Genomic DNA, 24,380 nt, shown 5'->3' on the forward strand with positions numbered 1-24,380 from the left:
AGTCATCACATGAGTATACAAAAGACACTTAAAACTCTGCAGATTCTGCTGGATGTCAGGGATTGGGGATAAAGACCAAATACATATTTCACAATATCATAGCACCTTATTGTTTGCATCTCAGCAAAAGTGACAGACACAGTGGGAAAAGGAGACTGATTTCCCTTATGCCATTATAACAAAAATATCTGAGTGAGTACACAGTAGCACACACAGTAAAGGCAAAGTTATTCCAGAGGTAATTTGTAACTGCCAAAATTTTCCTCAAATTCTTTCCTCTTTTTATTATGACGCAAGCTGCACACACATTTCTGCCTCTGCATCCTTGATTGTACATGTTGCAAATATAGTCAATTTGCGTTATTTGTGGTACTTATGTTCCATAAAGTTCACAAACACTGAATTACTGAATACCAAACTACTGCTCCTAGAAAACAAACAGGGTTAGGTTTCTGCAAGCTTTGTTTTTGTCAACAGATCAATACAACATATTGTTGATTCAGTAACACTGAACTCTCTGCCAACAGCATTACAACTCATGCACGAATGAAGCTTATCTAATACACTTATTTTCTCCTTAAGTCACATCACAGTCTTCTTGAGCTTAGGAATATTAGCACTCCAGCAGGACATTTGGAGGCCATTTTAAACAGTGAAATCACCAATAAAAAGAACAGAAATTAGCAAGACATGGGACTAAGTAGACTCAAAAATGATACATGTTTACAGTATAAGAGCTGAAACTGGAAGGCAGAGTACCATTTGTTTGACTTCTGTTGGGAAGTGACTCACATTTTTCGCCTACAAATGGCCTCAAAAACACTTGTGCAAATACTGGTTCTGGGGTTATGGACAGATTTGAGCAAGTAGGCAAATTTACAAATATAAAATCCACAAATAATGACGATGTTTCAATTCCTTCCATGTGGTTGGGAAGCACAATTGCCCCAATAGGACAGTCAGAAACCAGGACTAGGAACTTACATGAAAAAAGAAACTAGTCTTAATTGCCACCATCTATGTCTAAAATAAATTATCGGGGAACTGCAGTAACATGACAAGCAGAATTCTTATCTCTGTGCGCTGTACATTTTTTGTATTAAAAAACAACTTCATTAAGTAGGTGAACTAAAATTTAAGAGACATCAAAGAAATGACTAATGAATTTCACTTTAGTTTTTATTTTATTGTAAAACACTGAGATGGAATGATAGGGTTTCCCAGAATCAGGTCCATATTTTAACTAAATGAAAATTTATGATTTATAGTCTTCTCAAATACCTGTCATATTTGATATCTCAACCAGAGCTACTCTTACCTCTTTACAAACTAAGCAAGTAACTGGATCCACAATTTATAATACCTGTCAATTTTTCCTGTATTAAACCTCTATCATAGTTTAAGCCTATTAGAGTACTTAATCCTTACAAATAAACAGGTTTAAAATCACCTCAATAGGCAACTGCCCTTCTGGTTTTCTTCTTTGACTAAACAAACTGAATGCTTAAGATTTTCCACTTTGGGTGCTAGCAGTACATGGTGTTACACTCTGTATTCCAGACTTCTTAAATTATAGAAAAAGGAATGTACACTTTTTGTATTCTTTCTGAGCAGGGCTGGAGGCAACATCATCTACCATGCTAGGTACTTGTATGCATGGACTACTCCACTGCATGTATTTCCAGTCGCCGCCCCCTTTTTTTTTCAACCATGCATTAACTCAGAATCAATGTGTGTTCCATTAGAATAAGATTTATTCACTAGGAGTTGCCAGAAAACCTTCCCGGTATCAATGAAGTCCCCGTATTTTGAGTCCTAAGATTTTTCTGAAGAGAAAACCATACATATATAGCCTTTTTTCAGATGCTCAGAGGGGTCTAAAATCCTGTTCACCTCCAAAATAAGAAGAAACATCTCAGCCGGGCACAGTGGCTCATGCCTGTAATCCCAGGACTTTGGGAGGCCGAAGTGGGCAGATCACTTGAGGGCAGGAGTTCAAGACCATCCTGGTCAACATGGTGAAACCCCATCTCTACTAAAAATACAAAACTTGGGCATGGTGGTACATGTCTGTAGTCCCAGCTACTCAGGAGGCTGAGGTAGGAGGATTGCTTGAACACGGGAGGCAGAGGTTGCAGTGAGCTGAGATCATGCCACTGCACCCCAGCCTGGGTGACAGAGATTCCGTCTCATTAAAAAAATTAAAAAAAAAAAAAAAAAATGCTCAGTGAGGTGGCTCACGCCTGTAATCCCAGCACTTTGGGAGGCCAAGGCAGGTGGACGGGTGGATCACTTGAGGTCAGGAGTTCCAGACCAGCCTGCCCAACATGGTGAAACGCATCTCTACTAAAAACACAAAAATTAGCTGGGCGTGGTGGTGTGCACCTGCAATCCCAGCTACTTGGAGTCTGAGGCAGGAAAATCGCTGGAACCCGGAGGGTAGAGGCTGCAGTGAGCTGAAATTATGCCACTGCACTCCAGCCTGGGCAACACAGTGAGACTCCATCTCAAAAAAAAAAAAAAGCATGAATCATCTCACTGATCTTCTTATTTTATAAAACAGTAATATGCAGTATTGCTTAGTTTAATTTGACATCATCCAGTAGCTAACCCTATTCTCCAAAGTTCTGGTAGTTCTAACAAACTGTAACTTTATAAACAGAGACAGGTACTTTGGTTCTATTCTAATACTTTCACAATTAAACATACTGCATTTATAATATTTAAAAGATTTAAATTACTGTCAAATATATCTGGATTGCATCTTTTTTTCTTTTTTTTTTCTCTTTGACAGAGTTTCGCTCTTGTTGTCCAGGCTGGAGTGCAATGGAGCGATCTCAGCTCACTGCAACCTCTGTCTCCCAGGTTCAAGTGATTCTCCTGCCTCAGCCTCCCAAGTAGCTGGGATTACAGGCGCCTGCCACTATGCTCAGCTAATTTTTTTGTATTTTTAGTAGAGAGGGGGTTTCACTATGTTGGCCAGGCTGGTCTCGAACTTCTGACCTCAGGTGATCCGCCCACCTCGGCCTCCCAAAGTGCTGGAATTATAGGCATAAGCCACCGTTCCTGGTCTGGATTCCATCTTAATGTACAATATTTCATGAAGTTCATGATTTTAAGAAAAAGGAAATCAAATAACATCTGAATTTCTAAGTCTAAATACATTAAGGTGATAGTGACTCTTGCAACTGTTTTTAAATTACTGGAAAATATGTCATTTTCTTGAAATGAACTTGGTATTAAAGGCAGCAAATATGTCTTTATAAGGAGTCTCTGAATCTGACTTGGTCGATGGTATTCGACAAAGTTGGCGAAATCCAGGAGAACGCAGCAGCAAGTTCTGTGAAAGACCCATGAAGCTGGAGCATAACCAGTAGAGAACAATTGACTATAAAGAGAAGACATAAATGTTAGCATCTGTAATTCCACCAGGACATCACAGTCCAGACATAGGCAGGCAATAAAAAAGAAAATGACAATCTTTGTAAACAGAAGTATGCCAAGACTTAGCAAGACTTGCAGCAGCTACTAGATTCCTGAGATGGATTAAATAGACAGGTAAAAATGGTTACGGACAGACAGAAAATCAAAAATAAAGGCAAAAGAGAAGTGTGGAGGGTAGAAAGTAAAAAGAAGCTTAGGCAGAGGCTCAAGAGAGATCTCATCTCCCTTCTTTGACAATGGAGCATACTTTTTCCCCACGAAAAGTCCTGTCCAGCTGCTTACATACTGAAGGTGGAATACTGGAAGCATGGCATTTAAGATGGCAAACTTAGCCTCCCTAGACCTCATTTTCCCCATGTAGTCATCTATCTTCCAAATGTTTCCCAATAGCCAGTTTCTCAGTGTAGTAAGGAATGCATTTTCTTTGCCTTCTTCTGAGACAAACAGCCTCAGCATTATCTCCAAATTTCTTTTGTATTACCATCTTGAGCAGCAGTCCCCAGCATTTTTGGCACTAGGGACCATTTCATCTATAAGGCATTAGGGACTGTCCTCATCTATAAAGCGGGGGCAGTAACTGCATCTACCTCAGAGGATTGCTGTGAGGAATAAATGAGATAATTCATGTAGAGTGGTATGCAAGTATGTGGTCCACATTTAGCATTTACATTTGTTATTTGTTCCAAAGTCAGTCTTTAGGGGCAGAAAGTAGCACATCCTCAAAGGTAGATTAGCACAGTAGTTAAGAGGAGGAGCCAAACTGCTTAGATGTGTGTTAAGACTCTATCACTTATAGCTAAGTGACCTGGGATGAGTTACTTAACTTCTCTGTGCCTCAGTTTCCTCATCACCAAAGTGAAGATTATAATAGTACCTTTATCATTGCGCTGTATAGTACCCCAATTATATGGGGTAAAATATGTAAACCATTTAAAACAGTGCTCAGCACAAAGTCAATGTTAAATAAATATTGTCTATCTTCATCATTTGACTTACCCACCAACAGAAAAAGAACCTGAGCCTAACTACAGCAGACTATAAGTTGACAGCTAAGTATCAATCTCCCCTCTTCCCTAGTAACAAAATCCTAATTTTTATTTGAGTAGGTTGTCATCTAAAAAAAAAAAAAAAGAAAAAGGAAATAAAAAAGACTATATTTCCTTGACTCTTCTGCAGTGAGGGATAGCCATAAAACTAAGATGTTAACACAACTGTTTGGTGGAACATCTGGCAAATCTCCTTAAAAGGTGCTGACTACACTTGAGGGACCCTTTACTATTCCTGCATGATAACAAGTTCTAACAGCCATGACCGTAGTGTAGACTTGAAATCACAGGCTGTGGACAACAAAGCAGAAAGAGAGCAGCAGTCTGGGTCTCTCATCTTCATGGACTTGTCCCATCACCCCTAAGCTGCTTAATCAGATTTCCTGTAATTGACAGGATAAATTTTGGGTATTTAAAGCATTGTGTTTTAGATCTCTTGTTACTCATTTTGAACTCAATCCCTCCCTAAAACTTAACTGATTGTATTTTATTTTATCTGGGGGGTTCTTCAGTATATAGCTGGTATGATTTCTCTGTGGAAATGTAGTGAATCTGTGCTGTTCTACTTTTACAGGGTATTTTACAACATTACTACTACTATGTAAAAAGTTCTATAACAGGCACTCATTTCATTAATTCTCACAGGCATTATGATATCTATTTTAGAGATGAACAAACTTATTCTGCATAGGATTAATGACAGTATTATGTTCAGTAACAGCCTAAAAAATACATTTTGATGCCAAAAACATATTGCTTTAGATTCCTATAAAAAATACTGTGGGCCAGCTATGGTGGCTCACATCTGTAATCCCAGCACTTTGGGAGGCCGAGGCAGGTGGATCACCTGAGGTCAGGAGTTTGAGACCAGCCTGGCCAACGTGGCGAAACCCTGCCTCTACTAAAAATACAAAAATTAGCCAGGTATGGTGGCGTGTGCCTGTAATTCCAGGTACTAGGGAGGCTGAGGCAGGAGAACCACTTGAACCTGGGAGGAGGAGGTTGCAGTGAGCTGAGATTGTGCCATTGCACTCCAGCCTGGGCAACAGAGCAAGACTCCATCTCAAAAAAAAAAAAAATACTATGAAGTAGTTTTATATATGCTACACCCTAACTATTCACAACAACTGAATTCGACTTTATGTGTTGGCTCTGAGTAAACATGGAGATATTTTAACACAGCTTTTGCCTCCTTAGAAACTTCTAAAGTATTTGTGGGAAACATGCAAAAGACTGAACTAACTGCAAACATAACCGCCTCTTTTTCTATTTCTGTAAAGTTTAATTAGGTATATACAGGGACAAGTTTACCTATTTCACAGAGTTGTTATGAGATCATATAACACCATACAGGAACCCAAATGGTCTTAGCATTTTGTTTTGTTTCTTTCTTAAGTGCTAAATTTTTTGCTCCAGTTTACATAGGTAGAACTAATTCAATATATCAAGTAGTCAAATGGAAGAAATACTATATTCATGGTATTACGCAAAACACATTGCAAGATTTAAAAAAGGCAAGAAATAGAGACAGATTAGTTACCACAGAAATACTGATTTGGTAAGGGATCAAGTAGTCAGAGGAAGTTCAACAGAAGAGGCAGGGTCCCAGCCAGTCTAAGCTAAAGTCAGAGAGGATTTAGCACATGCTAAAGTCAGAGAGGATTTAGCACAATGTTGGTGCTTACTCACTGAGGGTACCGTTGCAGCAACTGGAATCATCAACACCGACATTGCACGGACAAAGTATGTAACATATGTCTGCAAACGAGATATTCCAATTTTTTGTAGAGCAGAAATCTGAAGGGGTAGAACATATACATGCATAATGATTATTAAAATGCATATTAAATCAGATAAGATTTAAAATATAAACTGATTTTTCACTGGCCTCCATCTACACTTTAATAAAAGTAATATATATACACAAAAAACACTGATTAATCTATATGGCTGATCATCTTTTTATTTTTTGAGACTGGGTCTTGCTGTCAAACTGAGACCAGTTTGAGGCTGGTCTAAAACTCCTGGGCTCAAGTGATCCTCCCGCCTCCTCCTCCCAAGTAGCTGGGATAATAGGCATGCACCAATCACTGCAATCAGCTTGATCATCCAACTTTTAAAAATCTTAATAACTGGCCTAGGTGGAAGGATCCCTCTAGTCCAGAAGTTTGAGACTACAGTGAGCTATGATTATGCCACTGCACTCCAGCCTGGGCAATAGAGCAAGATCCTGTCTCTTAAAAACAACAACAACAACAAATCACTTACTAATTATGTCAAATTCTTAAATGGAGGTTTTTTGACACTTTGTGCCAAAAAACAAGGGCAATGGTTTAAATGGTAGCTATTGTCATAGCATTCTTCAAGCTCCACTTAACAATGATTTATATGGTAGCTACTGTCACAGGATTCTTCAGGCTCCACTTAAGAATTCTGCATAAGGCTGGGGGCCTGTAATCTCAGCACTGTGGGAGGCCTAGGCAGGCTGACTGTTTGAGCTCAGAAGTTTGAGACCAGCCTAGGCAACTAGGCAACATAGTGAAACCGTCTCTACAAAATATACAAAAATTTGCTGGGTGTGGTGGCATCCCTGTAGTCCCAGCTATTTGGGAGGGAGACTGAGGTGGGAGGATCGCTTGAGACTGGAAGGCACAGTGAGCTGAGATCATGCCATTGTACTCCAGTCTGGGAGACAGAGTAAGACTGTCTCCAAATAAAAAAAAGAGGAGGAAAAAAAAAAAAAAAAAAAAACTTCTGCATAATTATGACTCTAGGGCCAAACTATGTAGTTTTACATTTTTATGCCTCACTTTCTCTGCATTAAAAAAGAATAATATTTAGCTCACAGCGTTATTCTAAGAAGTAAATGAGTTGACTTATGTAAATTGCTTATAACAATGCCTATGGTCAGGCACAGTGGCTCACATCTGCAATCCCAGGTACTTGGGAGGCTGAGGTAAGAGAATCACTTGAACCTAGGAGGTGGAGGTTGCAGTGAGTGGAGATCACACCAGTGTACTCCAGCCTAGGAAACAGACTGAGACTCTGTCTCAAGAAAAAACAAACAAACAAACAAAATGCCTTACACATAGTGTATGTTAAGTAAGAATAAGCTTTTAATAAGCTTTTATTTTTCTTTTAGAGATGAGGTCTCTCTCTCTGTCGCCCAGGCTGGAGTACAGTGGTAGGATCACAACTCACTGCAGCCTCCATCTCCTGGACTCAAGCAATCCTCCTGACTCAGCTTCGAGTAGCTGGAACTAGAGGCACATGCCACCATGCCCCACTATGAAAACACTTTCATTAGTCTTTAGAAGACATAGAGGAAAAAACACTAGGGGATTGACATTGATTCACTGTAACCTTGTGCTTATCACTTCCTTCTTTCTGCCAAATATTCACTGAATACCAACCACAGGGGACGGTGCTAGTGCTTTTAGGGAAACATATTTGGACTACGGGTAGAGTCTTTCCTCAAGCAACTTTCACTCAAGACCTTATATTATATCATCTTCACTTTCCTCATCTGAAAGAATAAGGAGTGTATTAGATTTCACAAACAGGGATCAGAGGTCATGAGGTCTGGGAGATCTCTACTGAGGTAAATCATTTTTAAGATTTCTTCCAGTTCAGTTTGTTCTACTCAGAGTCTGAGAATAATTTATGAAATTATATTCATGCTTTCCCTAAACTGCTGAGTAAAGCAGCCTGTGATAAGAGTTAAGACATGACTGAGAGAGATGGGCACAGTGGCTCACGCCTGTAATCCCAGCACTTTGGGAGGCCGAGGTGGGTGGATCACCTGAGGTTAGGAGGTCGAGACCAGCCTGGCCAACATGGTGAAACCCTGTCTCTACTAAAAATACAAAAAATTAGCTGGGTATGGTGGCGTGCACCTGTAATCCCAGCTACTCAAGAGGCAGAGGTTGCAGTGAGCCAAGACCGTGCCATTACACTCCAGTCTGGGCAACAAGAGCAAAACTCCATCTGAAATGAAAAAAAAAAAAAGACATGACTGAGAGATCACATTTTCTATGTGTATGTTTTTCCCATTTCATCTTATAAAGACATTCAATGACTTCTTTAAGGTCATAAAGCAAGAAAAGAGCAGTCAGGGCCTGACTGTTCCTCACCTACAAATTTGCATATTAAATAACACACACCGAACACCACTCTATTGTAAGAATACAACCAGAATTAATAGGCATCTTCGTTACTGTTTTTACCAAAAGCAAATCACAAAATTCTATGTATCAGAATCATATAATTTTGAGGCTGAAAGAGACTTGGAAATGTGCTAATACAGTGCTTTTACTTTAATTTCGAGAGTTCTGAGGCCCACAGAGGTCTAGGCCAATGCCTGACGTGGAACCAGGAACACAGGGATCTCACTTCTAACTCAGAGCTGTCTTCACCAACTCAAACAAAAATAGATTTGAAGTCAGAACAGCAGCAACAAAAATCCCAATAAATGGCAAACAAATTTCATTTAAAACTACTGACCTCCACTATTAACAAATTGATGACGCCAACAGAGATAGGCAGAATCCAAGTGGAGTCCGGTGCGGTGAGGTCAGGAAACCACAGAATACCACCAGTAGCTAACTGTTCCCGAACAGAAAAACCTGCTAAAATAGTTTTATAAATAAAACAATAGAAGTCCTAAAAACAGCAGAGAAAAATATATAAGACATAAATAAGTAGTCTGACAATTCCAATAGTGTCCCTCACAGGAAAGATCTGCACTAGATTTATTCCAGTTTTTCACTCACAATATATCTATTTTTTTCTCAATACAAAATGTTGTCCTCAACACAATCTGTTTACACTTAAGACTTTAAATTCTATGCTCTTATAAGGAAGATATTGAACATATCCTAATTATGAAAAGTATGCTTTTTTTTTTTTTAGTACAAAGACAATGTTAGAGAACTTCTTTGGGAGAAGACTTATACAATAATTACCTTCTGAATGTGCTGCCCCTGTGCTTAAATTCCGGAGAGCAAAAGACATGAAGATCCACATTGGAAGCTGAATCCAGACCAACACAGTGGCTTTGAAAGGGTGGCAGTTATCTCGCACATATAGTTCTGAAATTAGCCTCTTCATATTCTTTAGATAAGTGAGCCTAGATTGAGGTTAGTGGAAAAAAAAGGGAAAGAGAAAATGTCATCTAAGAATCATGCTTTATTTCCATAGCACAAATAGCACCTGCTGTAGTTATTAGCTAAAGGATTTGTATAAGGGTTTCAGCTGTCACAGGCATGTTAAGGGGTTCCTTAAACAACAGGCAAATAAAGCCTTTTATCAAAACTTCTACAATATGGTACATAAGTTACATAACAATCTGAAATTGTCAGACTACAGGCTTTGTCTCTGGTGGTCTTTGGCTGATTAGGCTTTTAAAGTAAATTTCACTACTGACATGGTATAACTACAATTAATATTGGAAATATGGAAGCTAAAAGCAAACTTCAATCAAATCCCTCCACTCCAGCCAAACTTAATCACTTCATCTCTGAATATACCTTTTGGAGCTATGTGGTTTTATACTGTGTATGCTCTTGGCCTGTCAAAATAGTCTCCATTTTTCAATCAACTATCTCACAAAGGCATTTTTAACCTGTTTCTCTGTTAACCATATTAGTTACTACTGTTTTTTTCCTGAAATTTTACTTTTTAGAATAGTCTTCCTTCGGGTTCAAGAGAATAGGAGTTAAAAAACAAAAACTAAAGTATTCTTCAGGGGAAAGTCTTCTATTTTATTCATCTTTAAATCTCCTGTATCATACATTTTGTACAGAGGAGACATTCAATAGTTTTTCTGAATTTAGTCAAATTATAGTGTATAATAAGACAGTACACAAAGACATTCTACGTCCTTCATAATTTCACATCTGCCTATTCTTCCAATTTTATCTTGTTACTCCTCTAGACACCTGCATATTCTGGTCCCTGAATGACTTTAGTTCGTCCAACAAATCAGACTTCCGCATAGGCATGCCTTGGAAGTACTGTATTATATCATCTGTGTGGAAAGCCCACTTTCCTGGCTGTCCATCTGACACACTGTCTTTCACCCTTGAAGACTCAATACTATTGAATGCAGGAAGCTGGCCAACACTGTGGCTTGCACTTGTAATCCCAACTACTTGGGAGGCTGAAGTGGGAGGACTGCTTGAGGCCAGGAGTTTGAGACCAGCGTAAGCAACACAAGGAGACTCTGTCTTGTTGTCTTGTTCAAAAAAAAAAAAAAAGAAAGAAAAGAAAAGAAAATGCCAGAAGCCCTCAGATGTCTCCTCCTAGAAAGAAACATCCCTAAGGATGTATCTGGACAACCATCCTGCCAGTACGGCTTAAGCAAAATGCCACAAGTCTTATCTAGGCTGCGTTCATAACCCAGGCAAGCAGCTATTAACTTGGTTCTTTTGGCCTATGGCTGAAGCTTTCGACTTCTTTGATCAGTAAAATTTCAAAACTATAGGTCTGTCAACTTTTAATTTTTACCAAATAAAGACATTAAACTATCACCATGATTTTTTTAAATGTCATTAAATAAAGGACACATGAAACATTAAATAAAGGACATTATTTTTTTAAACATTAAATAAAGGACACAATCTCATATTAAAGATAGTTGGGAAATTTACACCTATATAAAAATATATGGTTAATAATATATACATAACACAGATTGATACCACAAAGCCCTTTTTCATTGCTGTAAAAAGGAGAATAATTTGTCATAGTCTAATAAGGATCAGAGTTTGGGAAACTGACTAAGGAGTTGATTGAAGCAGGAAGGCTTGTAAGTTCCCAGTGAATGAATGCAGACATCCTTGGGCACAACCTAGCACCCTTAGATTGGGACTTTCCAAGAACCCAGACAGACAAATGCACAGAATAACCACAAAGGACGGACAGTAGCTTAGCTATCGAAGTGTTTCTACTGTGGCACTTATGTTTTCTACGTCCTCTTTCTTGTGGGCTATTACCTGCTATATCTTTTCCAAACGGTCAAGATTGTAAATAACCTGCGTCATTTGTTGACAAATATCACAAAAAAATGGCAAAGTACCTTCATCCTGCGAAGCCTGCCCTGACTTTCCTTGATGATCTAGCTCCTTGTACATAATCTTTATAGAGTAGTTAGTTCACTGACATTATTATTTGATTACAGGTCTGTCTTTTTTAATAGGCTGGAATCCCTAAAGAATAGGAACATGCTCTTATCTTTGTCCATTTATTTCTTTGCTTTCAGTCCAGCATATGAAACTATCATGCCATATTAATAACTTATGAAAATATAAAAGAGCAGGCCAGGTGCGGTGGCTCACACCTGTAATCCCAGCACTTTGGGAGGCTGAAGAGGGTGGATTACCTGAGGTCGGGAGTTCGAGACCAGCCTGACCAACATGCAGAAACCCCGTCTCTGCTAAAAATACAAAATTAGTTGGGTGTGGTGGTGCATGCCTGTTAATCCCAGCTACTCGGGAGGCTGAGGGAGGAGAATCGCTTGAACCCGGGAGGCAGAGGTTGTGATGAGCTAAGATCGCACCATTGCACTCCAGCCTGGGTAACAACAGCGAAACTCTGTCTCAAAAAAAAAATATATATATATGTAAAAGAAATACTTTACTGCCAAAACTACAGAATACTCAAACTTATAATTAACATCACTATTTGTGTGTGTGTGTGTGTGTGTGTGTATGCTCTTACATGGATATAATTCGCTTACCTGGCAACTCTTTCCGACCACCCCAACTGATTTGCACGAACTACAACTTCTTGGTTAAGATGCCTGGCAATAGCTTTTATTTCTGGCTGCAAATTTTCCACCTAGCTAAAAAATAGGTTTTGTTATGAGCACATAAAAGATCTTTATTCACAATCACTCAGATTTTTTCACATTATTCCCTCGAGTCATTTAAAAATGTAGTTTACTGATCATGTCAAGAAACCTTAAGTCTAAGCACAAGATGTTAATTTGCTTAAAATGTCCTCAGTCACAACCAAATTCACAATGTACACTTATCCATGTGATCCTGGGCAAGTAACTTAACCTCTAAAATCAGGTTCCCTCACATATAAAACATGTAACAGCACCTACTTCACAGGGTTAGAAGTATTCGATGAAAACTGCACCCTGAGCTTTACTGTTCCATCTCTAGATTTCCTAGTAATGTAAGCGGAGAAAACAGCTGTCTGTTAAGAACCTTTAATACACTGCGATAGCCACAAATCAAAAATAGAAATAGCATTTATTCCTGCCCTGTGTTCATTCTTCCTGTAAAATGGCTCACCGCCTTAATGTTGCTGCTGATTCCGTTCCTGTTTTGTTTCCGGTTTTTTCCCCCCATGTTCACAACTTGAAAACATGAAAGCCACTATTTTTGAAATATCCCATTTGAATAATCAAGCACTTGAACCCGTATTATCTGACTTGCTCTGATAACGTTGTGAAGTAGGCAAGGAAGGTACTGCTATCCTTATTCCTCAGAAAAAAGGATTCAATAGTAAAAGTTCAAGTGACTGCCACCAACCAGACACAGTCTTAGTCGGGCCTGGACAGGAATCAAGTTCGCAAACTATTAGTCCAGTAGTTTCTTCCTAGTAAAAAAGACCAGCTGGAATACTTTGGGATGAAAGACGCTGCAGACATACTGGCTGTTAAAACTTTTAAGACATGAATTTTATAGGTTTCGCCAACACAATTTCTTCTGTGACTGATTTCTTTGACTCCGTTCCCCGAGAGCAAATATAGTAACCACTTGTGCTTGGAGTACAAATCCAGTAGGACAAACGAAATGACAGGTACATGTATCACAAAATATCTTATTTAACACACCTAATGCTAGTTAAATTATTTTTTAACGCTAAAATGGTCACAATGAAATGGTCACGATGATTAAACATTAAGCACTGCAGCAGGCAATATCGCGGGATCGAAAACCCTGAGTGAATGTCGGCCTTCCTCCGCCGCAGGGGTTGCAGCGCAGGGTACGCGCACGGCTCGGCGCCCCTCACCTTGGCCAGGATGTAGTGCTGGTAGGCGGCCAAAGGCAGCGTGACAGCACCCCGCAGGGCCACGGTGGAGAGCAGAATGCTGCCCCACCAGGGCAGGCCCGTGGTGGCCTGCACGCCGAGCAGTACTTCTTCCGCAACCCGCACCGGCGAAGACGCGGCTAGGGCCTCATACCAGCCGTTCGCATGGACTGCAGAGACTGGTGCCACAGCCCACACTGACAGAGTGGGGCGTTTGGCGCCGCTCGTAGGAACCGGCGCAAGCGGCGGGTCCCTAGCCCGCAGCTGCAGGGCAGGGAGCGGCCGCAGCCACCGACCGCCGAGTCGGCACAGCATTTCTGCACCACGGCAGAGCAGCCAAAGCTGTTAATGCGCACGCTTCAGCAACAGCGGGCATAAAGCGCATGCGTATCCGCCTGCAGCCGCGATTGACCTTCCCAGACAAGCCGGTGACGTCTTGCGTCGCAGTTGATATGACGCAAGAGATAGGAAGGTCCCGCCTTTCCCACGCGGCACTGGGCAAGCCTACTGCGCACACGCGAAACTTCCCGCTGCTAGGGTGGTTACTCCGAGGCCGGACCAAAACTGCAGACATGGGTGGAGCCTGCTGCCCTCCGCGGGCCTGGGTGTTCTCTAGGGCGCGCTCGCCTTGCAAAGTTCATCTTCACTGTTTAACTTACCATTGTTTTTCACTAACGCGAATCGTCATTTGTAGTGGAATTATCCTTGCTCGGTGTTTTTTTTTGTGACCAGAAGCTGATCCCCAACCTTTTTACGTGCACCTGATTGCTTCCGCTAGCGATTACGATAGATTATAATACGCGAGTCACACGTTGCTAAAGTGCCGGCTTGTAGAGAGACGCATGTTTCTTGCTGACCCTGAGTGTTAATAAGCATGCTTAAAGCACGAGGGGTAGTTCAGTCTCTTGTAGATTTAATTGACCCATCTGTTCCGGTTAGTTATTTTGAACACCACCTGCAAACTGAATTTCTTCGATGTTTTGTCTTCCATGGTAAATAGCAGCAAAAATCTTATAGTAAGAGAAAAGTGTCATCTCTTGATTTAAGGGAAACTGTCACTGGCAGTTCACTGGCAGTACAGTGAATTCCTTACTGGAGTTTACTTGTATCCTATATAAGCTTTAGAGAGCCCGAACAGCAGCATTGGCTGTCTTCTAGTTAAAAGGAATACGTTGAATCTACATGAACTATATAGTTTTTACTTTTGTGTTCTTGGAAACAAAATGGAATGTCGTGGAGGAGTTTCCCCACCGAAGGGTCACCCCTAGACTACATACCAAAATATGTTGTGAGGAGTAAACCTTGCTTTTATTTATTTATTTAGGAAAAGAAGCCTCCAACAAATGTTGGGTAATGTGAAACGGCAGCTATCGTTTGCCCTTCACTGTGCACCTAACCAAGGGTACCCTACGATAACTTTCTCAGGATTCTGGAATTCATCTGCTTTCCAAACTGACTGATATATCTATACATGAATTTTTAAATGTGTTTAAACACACACAGCACAATACATGCTATATATAAACTTTTTCTAAAAGAAAAACCTACCAATCTGTTTCTTTATCCATTTATTAAGGCAACAAAAAAGCCATCAGTTGCTACTGACTACTGTTCAGCTGTTCATAAGCTGAACCGAATTTTAAATCTATTCTTGCTAGACACAGTGGATCACGCCTGTAATCCCAGCACTTTGGGAGGCCAAGATGGGAGGATACCTTAACGGCAGAAGTTAGAGATCAGTCTTGGCAACATGGCAAGTCCTCATCTCTAAAACAAATAAAAAAATTATCCAGATGTGGTGGCTTGCACCTGTGGTCTCAGCTACCAGGAGGTTGAGGTGGGAGAACTGCTTGAGCCCTCCGGAGTCCAAGGCTGCAGCGAGCAATGATCAAGCCAGTGCCCTCCAGCCAAGTTAACAGAGCAAGACTCCCATCTCTTAAAAAAAAAAAAAAAAAAAGGTGTAAGCTGTTCTTCATTTCCTAAGATTTAATTTTGTGGAGTTATATCAGGGGTCAGAAATGAGACTTCAGTGTGGGAACACATTTTTTGCTACATATTGTGTTCATATATTACATTCTTATTTTAAAAAGTATTTCCTTAAGTTTGAATATTGTGATCTAAATAAAATTTATGAATATTTAGTTTCTGCTAATTTCATATATTTGTATAAACACATTTCTTAATCCATATAACAGGGATGACCAGAACTTGCTATCTACTTGGTAGAGGATGTTGGGGGAAGTATTTGTCAATTTTAAAGCCTAATGCAAAAGAAAGTGTTACTACTAATGTATAGGCACTGTTTATACAACATTGTGATTACATCTTCTATCTTTTGTTTCAGAGTACAGTATAAAATGATCTGCAACTATTGAGTGAACCAACTGAAATCGTTTGTCAATCCTCTTTGCAAATGAACTTGTGCAATGTATTAAAACATTTTTAAAAGTTCAACATTTATAATTAGCTTATTCCAGTCTTTGATATCAGTGTTATGTCAGTTAATTTCTCAACTTTAAATTCCCTAAGAAGTGACTATGTATTACATTTTCTTTCTGCAGTCTCTGTAATTCTTAACTATCATGGTGCCAAACACAGGAATGGAGCTTGCTATGGACTGAATGTTTTTGTCCTCCCCAGATTCTTTTCTGAAACCCCAAGGTGATGGTATTTGGAGGTAGGGCCTTTGGGAGGTAATTGGTCTTAAAGGTAGAGCTCTCGAATTGGATAAGTGCCCTCATAAGAAGAAACAAGGCTGGGCACGGTGGTTTACGCCTGTAAATCCCTGTGCTTTGGGAGGCTGCGTGGGGAGGATCACATGAACCTAGGAATTTGAGGTTGCAGTGAGCTATGATCATGCCACTGCACTCCAGCCTGGGTGACAGAGCAAGATCCTGTCTTTAAAAAAAAAACAAAAACAAAAACAAAAAGCAACAAAAAATAAAAAAAGGAAAAGACAAAAGCAAGATGACCTTTTTCTGCCCTACATGAAGAAACTGAAAAGGAGACAGCCATCTGCAAACCAGAGAGAAGGCCCTCAATAGAAAACATAAAGACGGGCATGTTGACGTTAGACATCTTAGCTTTCAGAACTGTGAGAAATACATTCTGTTAATCTCCTCAGTCAATAGTATTTTTGTTGTAGTGGCCTGAATTAAGTGCTGAAAATTTGATTATGGGGTATCATTATCATGTAATCATTTAGGCTTCTCATTTCCCAAATATGCCTTCTGAAATGTTTGTCAAACTAAATGACTGTAGCTTACTAGGGTATATATAAAACAACAACAACAAAACACCTTTAAGAAATAAACTATTTGTTAGTGATCCCTTAGAATCATATTAAGATTTCAGTTTTTCTTTCTTACTTAAGGCATTACTTCTCAAAACCAAGGCTACCTAATCTAGAATTGGCTTTTTTCTCTTTATTGAAAGACATCTGCTTGCCATCTTTCTTATGATTGGTTTTCAAGCATTGAAAATGCAAAGTTGGCTTTTGTTTTTCAAAAGTGTGAACTCATTTAAAAGCAGAAGTACAATATGCAACCTCCTACACCACAGATATTAGGTTTGTACTTTGTTACGTTATAAAGGTATTCCGTCAAAGCCACGGTGGCACATTTTCCTTTACACTTAATCCAAAATTCAAGTGATCGTATTTTTGCAATCAAGGTGTGCAACACACTAAGACTTATTAAAGCACTGATGATGCTCCCATCTTAAATTCCAGTCACCTGAGTTAATCAAATGCTGTGACTTAAGCAAGCCTTTATCAATAGGATATGTATTTCCAAAGACATTAAGGAACATTCGGAATTTAGTGTCAAGGACAGCAAACATTAAAAGTGTAAGATACCTGCATAGATTCATTTACTTAAGTAAAAATATGTTGAGAAAGGGATACTGAATCTGCTCATAGTGATTAAAAGCAGTGACTTGGTTTTTCTTTGCTATTGTAATCCTTTTGAAATAATCCTGATTTTAAAATCTGTTATTAAAACAATGTTTTGGTACACTTTAAATGTTCTGTAATGCCAGATCTGTGGGAATACGTGTTATGAAAAACATCAACATGAAAATAGATTTAATAAACTAGAGGATCTGAAGAGATTTTATAACTTTTGAGTTTTCCTGTTTAGTCTAACATTGTACTGTTTTAAAAATAAGTAATATAGGGTACAAAATTTTTACAAAATGTGTATTTAGGTTATTTGAGTCAAAACACAGATGGACTATTATTTTTGCGAAGAACAAGACAGGATTAGTTAATAAGCTATTTACCTTTTCCAAAGAAGAAAAATGACTATATGTATAGTCATTTACAAAAAAATTAATTTTTGTGTACCAATAAAAATGACTTGACTTTTCAGTAATAGGAAATAGGAGGGGAAATTTCTTTTTTATAAACACTGAAGTCAGTGTTTGTAAATATGTTGATTATGTTGAAATGTATGTTGAAAAGGCATGAAATGTGGGATTTTGTTGGGAATGGATGGTATAAACTGATTATACAGTAATTGAGATATTAACTACTTGGGGATTTAAGGTGTGAACTAACCCAAGTGTAATGTCCATGAGTTAAATCATTTCTTAAAAGAATGATGTAGTCTGCATATACACATACCACATATTTTCAAAATTAAAAAAAAAAAAAGACCTTCATGGTCTCAAAAAGTTATGTTTTTTTATTGTTCAAATAAAAGTGCACTGCATTACATCTGAAATATAAAAAATGTATTTGAAAAAATGTTCCTAGTACAGATTTCTAAAACCATGGTATTGTACTAAACAAGCCTGATCCCCAAAACTAAATATGGAGCATTTCAATCTATATGCCCTGGCCCCACAGTTTTGAAGTCAAGAAAATACAGGGGATTTTCCCCCTCCTTTTTAAATAAGATATCTCAACTAAGAAATTCAGTATTGTGAAACAACACAACTCACGTGTAGTAATAAATATTGGATAACATCTGTTCTCCAACAGGATTATCTCAAATAGAAAATAACCCTAGTTAACACAGGGAAGAATTAAGAAAAAAAAATTCACGTATAGAATAGTGGCAAGTCATATATAAAATACTTTGGTAAATAACATTATTACATCCCTTTTTTAGTAAAGTGCTATAATTTTATTTCATAGCTGTATTTATTTGTAGGCTGTCTTTTAGCTCTCCCTTTAAATTTGGGCATATTAAACATAGGTGGAAAAACAAATTTATATATTTTAAGACCACTTCTTAAACTAAAAGATATGAATGTACTGTTTACAAATTTCTGGATATGTTTGAGAAGTCATGTTTCTACTCTTTACTCAGGCTTTACTCTTTACTCAGACTAAAGAAATCATTTGATTTACTTGACAACCAGGGAACCATATTAATATCATCAACTCTGGGTAATTTATATGAATTTTAGTTAGTGTTTATGCTTTACCAGTGTGAAATTTTATGTCTAATTAAAAAAAAAGACAAACTGATATATACATTACTTGATTTTTATGCTTTCTTTTACATTTCAACCATATAATTAATTTTTCCATGAGACAGGGTAGGACACATAATCTTCTTGGATACATTACTGTTTATTGTTTCAAGTGGATGGAATATATAAATCCCACTGAGTAGTTTAGTGTGGCCCTGTATCTTATATAAACAGGTTAAATGGAGACTTTATATTGTAATCTGTGTATTTATGTATCTACCATAAATTGTCTTTGTGACAAATGCAAAATTTCTTTTATTACTTGGCTCAAATTAACTGTTGATCCTTTTCACTGATAATATACAAGTGTAAAAAAGCAGGAAGCCTTTAAAATTGAAAAAAGAAATAAGATATTTTCCACTAAATTACTGCAAATTGAAATTTTTATGTTGACTGTTGATGACTGAAAAGCCAATGTTAAGAATCAATATCATCCAATATAAAATAGTACATTGAATTGTTTAATAAACAGAATATTAAGAGCTTTATATGCTGACTGGGAACAGTGGTGGCTTTTTAAATTCTCAGAAAGTTTAAACATTTTATAATTAGAAGAAACCACTGGTGATGATGAAGATGGTCCATCTCGATAGCAGCCATTACAGTGAAAATCTTGACAGAACCTTTTCACTATCAGCAAGATAATTTTACTGGTATTAGTGGTAAAGGTAAGGAGAGAAAAAAGAATGAGGAGATAAGTGTGTATTAGTTTTAAAAGTGAGAAAAGGTAATAAAACAACATGGAAAAGCCAGAAATTTCTTCTTCTATATGTGCCTTGCTACAAATAAACCAAAAAGAAAGCAATATGGATATTTTAAAAGCCAATGTGGGGAAACATCCAATGATAATGCCCATTATTTTACTTTATACTTAAATTACACAAGTAGAAAAGTTATGCTTATTAATAGTTTAATGTATGAAGGAAACATCCAGATTTCTGAATATGAAGGTACATATCTCACATTAATTTAAGTCTACATAAAGTAGAGCCTCTATACTGACATATTGAAATTTACTTTCTGCTTAGCCTTTTCTGTTATGTAAACAATTGTACATTTATTTGCCATTCTAAAACTTCAGGATCAAGTTTACATAATTTTGCTAAATTTCCGTGTTTGCTCAGAAGCAGTTTACAGTACTAAAACCAACCAGCCAAAGAACAGCTTCAACAGAAAGTTATGTCCAAAGGGCAAGAGGGAAAGAAAAAAAGAAAAATGATAAGAAAAATGCTAACTAAGGTAAAACGGATGATGATGGGGAATGGGCAGTCACAAATGTTCACAGAAAATAGGTCAGTTAGTAAGATCTTCTGCAAAAAGCCTACACACTTCAGTCAAGCACATCAGTAGAATGATTTGGGAGCATAATTTTTGTTTTCGGCCACTTGTGATTTCCTCCAAATGAAAAGGAATCTGCAGGCTAACAAGCTGATCCTCATCAGCCAAGCTGGTTCATATGCACACTGTTCATGTGAGGTGCCCAGGGTCCAGTCCACACCTATGAATATAGAGCATGCATTTTACAAAATATATATCTAGCATATATTTTATTAAAATAAAACTTTTAAAAACTAAGGAGGTAGTCTTCAATTTGCAATATACTAGGAACTAATGGAAAAAAAATGATAAAACCTTTTTTCTATTATTTTCCTACCTCTTATCCCTCAAACAGAATCTGATTTACAACTTTAAAAAAAAAAAATCATTACCTGAGCATTTACAGATTCACGGTTGTGGAAGAAAAATACATCAAAGATACTAAACATGCACTAAGCTAAAATATACAACCATTTATGTGAATTCTCAGAGTTACTTATATAGCACCTTTAATAAATACCATCTAGATGGTCTTTTCACACAACTAGTAACTTTAACATATAAAATCATATGATAGTCACTTTGCAACTTAAAATCTTTCATTTATTACCTGCTACCCAGTAGAATATACAATACCTTTCATAATTTTAGCCCCAAACCTGCCTTTGGTACCATTTCCCACAGCCCTCTGCTAGACTGCAGCTATAATAAATTTCCTTTATTTCCTCAACTGCCCATATTCACCAAACTTTCTTGCTATCATGAGTTACCTGAATCCTATTTGTCTTTGCATTTCTTAAGCACAAAATAAATGTTTGTTCACTCAATGATCAGCCTTACCGTTTGAGGGCCATTATTTTCCGTGGAGCTGGAAACCATCTTTATCAGTGAGTTCCAAGAAGGGTCTGCAGCATGAGGGCCATTAAATATGGGTCCTCCAGCACCATCAGGGATAGGTGCTACTGGAGGAATCATTGCATTCCCATACACAGAAAAAGGCATACCCTTAAAAAAGGAAAACACACACATTAACATCCAAGTCATTGTTCATTTTTCCCAATATAATCAATAGCCTTAAAATTGATATTTTAAACTTCACCTCATGCTGGCAATGTGTAACTTATCTAAGAAATCTGAAAATTATTACCCATTATATAATTTATTTTAACATTAGATTATACATATGCCTACTATATGCAAAATATTTTCTCAGGAAATCCTCCCTTAAATAACTAGGACAAAATCAGGACTTTACCCCAACTTTAGGAAAGTCCATGTAGCCTGCAGGAACATGCTGATGGAATGTACCAGAAGGAGTTACAATTCCTGTACTCTCTCGCTCCATTGCCTGATGTTGTGAAAATACTCCTGGGTCAGACATCGGTCTGTGGATCATAGGATTTCCCATCCCAGGGTTACACCAGTCTACTTTGTCTGAGGGCAAACAAAGAGGCAAAACAAAAATAGGTAATATTTAAAATTAAAATAAAATATTTTCTGTTTTTCTAATATTTTCCACATTGAACTGTAAATTACTTCAACATAATAACCTACTTTTATATATTTACTGCAATATTTCTATGATTTGTATGTAGTGACATAATAGCTTAATGAAATAATCTAAAAACTTAGTGTTACAAAACAAAAGAAAAAAACCTAAGTACAACCTAAAGGGACTGAAAGGAAATATTAATATGTCCTTAATATGATGAAAGGAAGAAAAGAACATGCTTGCATTAGATATTTTCAGAAAGCAGTAATAAATAAATGTAATGAGAAAGGTCACATGGGAATAGAGCTCTTAAACAAGTGATTAAATATTCACAACAACAACAAAAAATAGGAATACAGATCTTTTAGAAATGACTATGATGCTGGGCATGGTGGTTCATGCCTGTAATGCCAGCACTTTGGGAGGCTGAGGTGGGTGAGTCACTTGAAGTCAGGAGTTTGATACTAGCCTGACCAACATGGTGAAACCCTGTCTCTACTAAAAATACAGGCCGGGCGCAGTGGCTCACACCTGTAATCCCAACACTTTGGGAGGCCGAGGCGAGAGGATCATGACGTCAGGAGATCATAACCATCCTGGCTAACACGGTGAAATCCCATCTTTAATAAAAATACAAAAAACTTAGGCGAGCGTGGTGGTGGGTGCCTGTAGTCCCAGATACTCGGAAGGCTGAGGCAGAATTGTGTGAACCCAGGAGGTGGAGCTTGCAGTGAGCCGAGATCACGCCGCTGCAGTCCAGTCTGGGCTACAGAGTGAGACTCTGTCTCAAAAAAGAAAAAAAAAAAAAAAAAAAAATCAGCCGGGCATGGTGGCGCATGCCTATAATCCCAGCTACTTGGGAGGCTGAGGCAGGAGAATCACTTGAACCGGGGAGGCGGAAGTTGCAGTGAGCCAAGATCTCCCCATTGCACGCCAGTCTGAGCAACAAGAGTGAAACTCCATCTCAAAAAAAGAAAAAAAAAAAAAAAATGACTATGAAAGTTAAATACTGTTTACATTATAGTTAAATGCATAAAGTTAATTTCTAGAGAGCAGGATAGAATATCCTACCTTGATTGCCACCAATCCCTTCAAAGGACCAGATGCCACTATGCCCTACTGATGTAGACAAATTGCTCCCAATAACAGATGGAGCTGACGTTCCAGTTTGCCTGATACGTGCAGAACGTTCAGTCCCAATAGGGACTGGAACTTTCCTGTCCTGAGACACATTGCTGGGCTTTTCTGACCCTAACGGTACTGACGATGGGGCAGGAGATGGTGCACGAACTCCCGAGGATACTGACTGTGCAGAAGAATCTAGAGAAGAGACATTTTGAAATAAAATACAGGTCATCTATAGAACATGTAATTTTATGAAATCAAATCTTAAATTCAGGAGATGTTTTAAATACACTCAGAAAAACAAAATGTAAAAATAATACTTAAATAAAAATTATGCATATTAAAATTTGGCTAAAGTTCCAAGATTTCAAGGTAGAATATGATGTCAATGCTGCATGCTGCAAAGTGTTCAACTACAAAGTGTTCAACTACCATTAAACTAAATAATATTCAAATGAATTAACCCTTGACATTAAGTAACATGTAGCAGTAGAGCAATAAGACTTTTAAATTAGAAAACAAACCAACAACAACAGAATGGAGATGGGTAAGAATCACTGCCTGTAGTGGCAATCTCCAAACTGTATTCCTTGGGAACACTTGCTCTTTGTGTTATGATGGAAAAAACAAAGAGATTCAGCTATCTAATAAATTTGGAAAACCTAGCCTAAGAAAAAGAAATACGTTTCTTTGTTATTTATTTATTATTTATTTATTTATTTTTAGAGACAGAGTCTTGCTCTGTTGTTCAGGCTAGAATGCAGAGGCACCATCGTAACTCACTGTAGGCTCAAACTCATGGGCTCAAGCGATCCTCCCACCCCAACCTCCTGAACAGTTGGGACTACTGGCATGAGCCACCATGCCCAATCAAAAAACAAAAAAGTTTCTTCAAATTAGAACTTTACAGAACATTATATATGCTGATAAAATACCAATAAAAGGATCATTGCCTAAATCTGTTTTATTGTATCTTATGAGTACTTCATAGAACACGCTTTTGGTAATGAGAATCTTTTTTACTTGCGCAAACAAGGTGGATTTCTTAATTTGATAATATTCATTAGTGATTCAATCTCTATACATTATTGAGAAAAACAAAAATAATCAAAATTATATTTTATGTGATTTCAAGCTTAAATACTGGCCGGGCGCAGTGGCTCATGTCTGTAATCACAGCACTTTGGGAGGCCAAGGCGGGAGGATCATGGGATTAGGAGTTCGAGACCAGCCTGGCCAATATGGTGATACCCCGTCTCTATTAAAAATACAAAAATTAGCCAGGCGTGGTGCCACGTGCCTGTAGTCCCAGCTACTTGGGAGGCTGAGGCAAAAGAATCACTTGAACCCAGGAGGTGGAGGATGCAGTGAGCTGAGATCGTGTCACTGTACTTCAGCCTGGGTGACAGAGCAAGACTCTGTCTCAAAAA

The 24,380-nt window shown here is 38.1% G+C and overlaps 2 protein-coding genes across 6 annotated transcripts in view; both read right to left on the reverse strand.

Annotated features, from left to right (window-relative positions):
- Window positions 1-1,161: 1,161 nt before the first annotated feature.
- LOC105501277 (mitochondrial inner membrane protein COX18) lies at window positions 1,162-13,917 on the reverse strand. 2 transcript variants are annotated; one of them, XM_011927139.1, is made up of 6 exons: window positions 13,518-13,917; window positions 12,229-12,329; window positions 9,455-9,618; window positions 8,994-9,115; window positions 6,180-6,287; window positions 1,162-3,388 (listed from the first exon to the last, which is right to left on the reverse strand). In XM_011927139.1, the coding sequence occupies exons 1-6, from the start codon at window positions 13,848-13,850 to the stop codon at window positions 3,215-3,217; spliced, it is 1,002 nt and encodes a 333-aa protein (XP_011782529.1). In that variant the 5' UTR covers window positions 13,851-13,917; the 3' UTR covers window positions 1,162-3,214. The 2 variants fall into 2 exon arrangements, with proteins under 2 accessions (XP_011782529.1, XP_011782527.1); XM_011927137.1 differs by having other exon boundaries at window positions 2,720-3,388; window positions 8,994-9,118.
- A 5,096-nt stretch (window positions 13,918-19,013) lies between these two features.
- The window catches only part of ANKRD17 (ankyrin repeat domain 17), a 184,657-nt gene continuing 179,290 nt past the window's right edge, over window positions 19,014-24,380 (reverse strand). For all 4 annotated transcript variants that reach the window (XM_011927143.1, XM_011927144.1, XM_011927141.1 and 1 more), the window contains 4 exons: window positions 22,897-23,145; window positions 21,589-21,767; window positions 21,174-21,338; window positions 19,014-20,514 (listed from right to left, as the gene is read on the reverse strand). In XM_011927143.1, coding sequence (XP_011782533.1) covers window positions 20,455-20,514; window positions 21,174-21,338; window positions 21,589-21,767; window positions 22,897-23,145 — 653 coding nt within the window. In that variant the 3' untranslated portion in view covers window positions 19,014-20,454. The remainder of the gene's footprint in view (window positions 20,515-21,173; window positions 21,339-21,588; window positions 21,768-22,896; window positions 23,146-24,380) is intronic.

Source organism: Colobus angolensis, unplaced genomic scaffold, assembly GCF_000951035.1.
Source record: "Colobus angolensis palliatus isolate OR3802 unplaced genomic scaffold, Cang.pa_1.0 Scaffold70, whole genome shotgun sequence".
NCBI lineage: Eukaryota > Metazoa > Chordata > Mammalia > Primates > Cercopithecidae > Colobus > Colobus angolensis.

Excerpts from the sequence above, each read along its gene's own strand:
- LOC105501277 (XM_011927137.1), bottom strand. The coding sequence starts at position 13,850 with ATGCTGTGCCGACTCGGCGGTCGGTGGCTGCGGCCGCTCCCTGCCCTG. Across the intron at positions 12,330-13,517 it reads AGCACTACATCCTGGCCAAG|GTGGAAAATTTGCAGCCAGA; the intron begins GTGAGGGGCGCC and ends TTTTTTAGCTAG. Across the intron at positions 6,288-8,993 it reads TCAATTTGTTAATAGTGGAG|ATTTCTGCTCTACAAAAAAT; the intron begins GTCAGTAGTTTT and ends CTACCCCTTCAG.